General features: G+C 41.0%; 1 protein-coding gene across 1 annotated transcript in view; it reads right to left on the minus strand.

The window, feature by feature from the left end:
* The window catches only part of LOC106511195 (ERC protein 2), a gene marked incomplete at its 3' end in the record, with an annotated part of 6,636 nt that extends 4,703 nt beyond the window's left edge, over positions 1–1,933 (minus strand). The window contains 1 exon segment of the mRNA XM_013999942.1: positions 1,133–1,933. Within this exon segment, the coding sequence (XP_013855396.1) occupies positions 1,133–1,807 (675 nt within the window).
* Positions 1,934–5,463: the final 3,530 nt, after the last annotated feature.

Genomic DNA, 5,463 nt, shown 5'->3' on the forward strand with positions numbered 1-5,463 from the left:
ACACACACACACACACACACACACACACACACACACACACACACACACACACACACTGGCTCAAACACCATAAAGAGACAGCCAAATTCCACCTTGACTTTGCACAGAAATATTGTTCAGTTTGCTGCATCATGACCCAGCCTGCCTCAGAAAAGAAAAGAAACAACCAATCTATCCACTCAGGCACTAATCTGACACAGTCCACAATTTACCTCGTGTGTCATACGCTTTCCTGCTAAAGCGAGGGTTGTGGAGTCTGTCTGCACCATGACTAAGCTATTAATAACCCTAGAGGTGAGGTTTGACTTGAAATCATCAACATCAAGTTGGCAGAAAGAACATTACTTCATAGTGAGCTAAATGTTCTTCCTCTGCTTTGGAATGGCCTTAAATTTAATCGCAAATGTGTCCTAATGACAAACAGATGTGACAAACAATGGGTTTTGTTCAGTTTTTGAAGAGACATAAAGATGATAGCAGGGGCTACATGAATAGAAGTAAACACCAAGAGATGATTAAAGTCAGTCTGTATGAAGCACAGACAGAGAAACACAAAGAAAGACAGACGGTGTTTAAGTGTCCTTGACATTTGTCTCTGGGCGTTGTGCCCACTCTTGTCAGTAAGTGATTTAACTGGGCCATGAGTACACCCCCACACTAAAGTAAGCAAAAAAAAAAAGGAAAATCTTTTGACATCTCTCTCTCGGGATCACTCTAATGAACCTGTGAAAGTACAATTTAGCAATACTGAGGTCAGACTGTGATACAGTCGATACATCTGACAGCAGGGTTATCATTTTTCTCAAACATCAGAAACCTTGAATGTATTGCAAATAACAAACGAGAGGTTGTTCTTGTGACTAAAATGACACCAAATCCACATTAATGTAAAAGCCATGGAATGTAAGTTGGACTTTTATGTACATAAAAAAGCTCTTTCCAGAAAGGTTTTCACAAATACTAAAGAAACATATCTGACTGCGATGATTTTCTGAATAGTTGGACTTGAGGATGGCCGTGACTCGTTGTGAAAGCAGAAACATAGACAGACAAGCAGCAGCTGAAATCCCCTGCAGCAATAAATGGTCTATGACAGCTCAGAAAAAAAGGAGAGGGAGGGGGGCGCTCTCACCTGATTCTCCTCATGAGTGACTCTCATCTGCTCTTTAAGGATGGATGTGCGAGCCGCCTCCTCCTTCCTCATGATCCTCTCCTTCTTCAGCTCGGGACTCCAGAAGCTCTTGATGCTGTTGGTGGAYGATCCCAGCTTGCTCTCCTTCAGGTCGAGCTCCCGCCGCAGCAACTCGTTCTCCCTCTGCATTTCCCTGAGCTGGGCCTGCATCTCCAGCAGCTCCCCGCCGCTGCCCCGCACAGCCTGCCTCAGCAGGGCGGAGGGCACCCCCTGGTGGTGATGGTGGTGGTGCAGCATGGAGAGGGAGCCCAGGTCACTGTAAGACAGGAGGTCAGCGTGAGGCAGCCCCACCGAGGCGATGTTGGGACTGCTGCCCATGGCCGTGACGCGGCCCCCGTACATGGCCCGGCTGGTGGCGCGGCCCAGAGTCATAGTGCCTTTTGGGTAGGTGGCAGTGGAGCCCACGGCCTCGTGGTCGCTCAGGTACATGGGCCCTGAAGTGGCGTAGGCAGCGTTGAGGGACTGGATGTTCTCCATGGACAGCGTCTTGCCCCCACCACCGCCTCCGCTCCCACTGTGTGCCCTTCGGTGGCCCAGTCTGGGTGACCTTGGAAGGCGCGGGGATCGAACAGGGCTGCTCTCTACATGACCTACAGCTCTGGCACTGCCGTACATGTCCTGTGATTCAGCGGCGTAGCCACCAGAGGGTCCTTAACAGGGGCGTGTGGAAATGAGACTCTCTGAACCGAACATGGATAACTTATTTCATGTCTGAGTGGATGGAACGTGTCAAGGTCAGATCTGAGGAAACAGAGGAGAAGCATCTGTCAGAAAGGTTTTTTTAAAAGGGATCCATGATCAGTTGTAACATTAGACTTTATTTGATAAACATTTATTTTAACTGTAAAATAAAGACTAAAAATACTGTAGGCTGTTTAGTTTTGTAAATTTTTTAAAATATATTTTAACACGGACAGAGCCATTTTATTTACACGCAAAGCATTCTGGGTAAATGATGACATGGATAGGTCCTCGGTGTGAGCGAGCTATATCCACCCTGAAGGTTAATCTTGGACAATATCTGACGATCGACTCTTTTAAATGAAACCAGAGAGCGTTGACAGAGAGGAGAATGTAGAAATGACAGCCTGCAACTGAAAATATACAGTAGATGGAGGACAACAGAGCTGCTTCATGGAAGAAGAACCTCAGCTTAGCCTGTTAGTCTTCGCACTAGCGCCAACGCTATATTACCTTATATGTATTAGCTCAGCGCCAGCGCGACAAACAAGCTAAACTGAGGTCCTCCATCCATATTTTCAGTTGCAGGCTGAGTCATTTTTGCGTTCCCCTCTCTGTCAACGCTCTTAAAGAGTCAATTGTCAGATATTGTCCAATATTAACCTTCAGGGTGGATATAGCTCGCTCACACCGAGGACCTATCCATGTCATCATTTACCCAGAATGCTTTGCATGTAAATAAAATGGTCCCGTCCGTGTAATGTATTTTTAAACTTTTAGTTTAAAAATTCYATAAACTAAACAGTTTACAGTATTTTACAGTCTTTATTTTACAGTTAAAATATGTTTATCAAATAAAGTCTAATGTTGCAACTAATCATGGATTCCTTTAAAAAATCTGCACAATAACTTAATGCTTACACTTGAAGCACATCGTCCAGTCAGAAACCCAGCTGTGTGCGTTTATGTGGTCCCATTTTTAAAAGCTTACTTGAATTTTCCAGCATCATTCCAGATGCCCAAATTATTAAAAACAGTAAATCACAATAATGATGAAAGAAATACAGATTTACGTCCTCATAGTAAGTCTTATATCACATTTCTCTTCTTGACAATGATAACTGGTTGCTCAGTATCAGAGTAAACAGAGATTTTCATAACAAACTGCATCAGGCATCAAAAAAGAGCTCTTCGTTAATAACAAACCCACAGATATTTAATCAGTTGAGTGACATTTAATTACTGTTTTTTAATCAGAAATTCTGAATACGAAGTGCTGAGTTCATGGAGTTTGGGTAAAAGTGATTATTAGCTCTTTAACTCRAAATAGCTAAATTGTGGTTTATTAATTATAAATTATTTATCATATGCATTCAAAGACAAGAGTCACATTTGATTACACAGATCTCACAGACAGTGAGATCTGAAGATTCTACAAGAAGGGAGCTAACTAAGTCATAAATTATTAGTTTATATTTAACATTTTCTCAATAAAAAGTTTTCTTAAATAATATTTTAGACACTATATTTTCTTTTCTTGTGGATTTTGTTAATGTACATATCCAACAGCTCAGAGCAGTTTAGTGTTCAATATGAAAGTGACAGAAAAAGAAGCCCCAGTAACTTGATGCCATTTTGCAGGAAATGGGAAAGTTTTAATTTGAACACAAGTTTCAATCAGAAACTTTAAATGCATGCTGTTAATTTTTCTTAAGGAAAAATCTGTATTTAGTAAAACTGCAATCAGCCGTTCTATATTTATAAAAACCTGAAATCGGACTCCAACTCGAAAACTCCAATCAATGCTTCTCGTATGTATAGTAGTGTATATAATCAATACAGACTGAGCAGTGTAAATAAAAAAATCAATGAGAACAGACACCTTACATAAAATGACCTAAAGCACAAGGGGGTAAATGTGAACTTTTTGGGTGTTGATTTTTTTTCATATACTTAGAGAAATTGCTACTGATGGTGTGAAGTTGACAGTGCAACTGTAAAAAATCTGAACTCAGCAGATCCTGTTGAGTTCTTAAAAATACACCATTACAATTGTTATTTTTTGTTGTTTGTTTTTTAAGTTAAAAATGATCATCAACAGACATTCTGTATGCCCATTTTTAATGGTAACAAAAATGGCAAAAGGCTTCTCGGGTATTAAAATAGAATCCCTCCTGCAGGGTAACAAGAAAAAGATTACACCGGGGGACTAAATTTTTCATGGCATAATAAAGGCCTGATCTTTCATTCTATTTGTAGCTTCAATACATCTCCAGACCTTTCACAGTCCATCCCTTATCTTTACCCTCGTTTTCTTTCTGGGTCACAAGAAGCTGGTGCCGATCTCCAGCAGTCACTGTGTGAAAGGTGGGGGACACCCTGGACAGGCCCCAAGTCCATAGAGCCACATATAAACAAGCACTCACACTCTCACCCACACCTAAAAGCTGAGTCTCAGCTATGTTTTTTCATGAAACTTGAAGAATCAGTTATTTAGATAACAGTTTCAGAGACATAAAAACCTGGATCTTCTTAATTTCTGCTTTTAAACTTAGATAAGATTGTGTTTTTAGACTTGAGCATCTTAGAAACAAACTGTGCGACCTTTCACTTCCTGTATGGGATTAACTTCACTCCGCTGCTGCCTTTATTCATTTAACTTCCCATGTTTGTACTATTTTAACCATGTATGTTTTTCTTTGTTTTTACACACATAGCAACACCTAGACCAGTCCTTTTTAGTCGGTGTCCACTTCCTGTTCTACGAACAAAAGTCCATTCTGAGCCTGGTTCTGCTGGAGGTTTCTTCCTGTTAAAAGGGAATCAYTTCTTTCCACTGTCGCCTCTGCGCTGCTCAGAGTTGGAGTTTATGATGATGTGAAGATTTGACACAATCTGCTGGCTTCCTTAGAAAAGTAACCTTTACTAATGGTCATTTTATACTGTAGGTGAATGTTTCTTAAAAGTGATCTGAGGTGACTTTTGCTGCATTTTGCGGCTGTATACAAAAAATGAATACACTCTTTAGGGTTTAACACAAAAAGTTCTTTAGGAAAAAATTGTCGAAGGTAAAAACCGGGCTTGTTAAATTTCCAGCCCATCAAAAGATGAATAATGGACTGTAAGTTTGAAAAAGAACAGACTTTTTCTATCTTTCTTTCATCTTGTGACACTTATGACTCAGTTGCCATGGGGACACTGTCTAGACTAGCACAGATAAGTCACCTAGACGTGTGACATCATGATGACATCATGAGCGCACAAGTCTCCAGAATATCTGTGAAGGAAACTGTGGCCAAATACAGCGACAGTGACAAGTGTAATACTTCAGGGCTTGTTTTAAGTTTGTTTGTTTGTTTATTGTTTAAGTTATGTATTCTGAGGTGCAGGAGAGATCATTCATAGCAGAGAGACGTGTCAACAGGTTTGCGTGATGTATGAAATCCAGCAAGGTTTTAGACGACAGCAGCCCTCAGCTGAACACACTGATGTATCATCTGTAAGGAAACACTTCCCCTGTGGGCAAACAGCCTGTGTGTGTGTGTGTGTGTGTGTGTGTGTGTGTGTGTGTGTGTGTGTGTGTGTGTGTG

Source organism: Austrofundulus limnaeus, unplaced genomic scaffold, assembly GCF_001266775.1.
Source record: "Austrofundulus limnaeus strain Quisiro unplaced genomic scaffold, Austrofundulus_limnaeus-1.0 Scaffold2577, whole genome shotgun sequence".
Classification (NCBI taxonomy): Eukaryota; Metazoa; Chordata; class Actinopteri; order Cyprinodontiformes; family Rivulidae; genus Austrofundulus; species Austrofundulus limnaeus.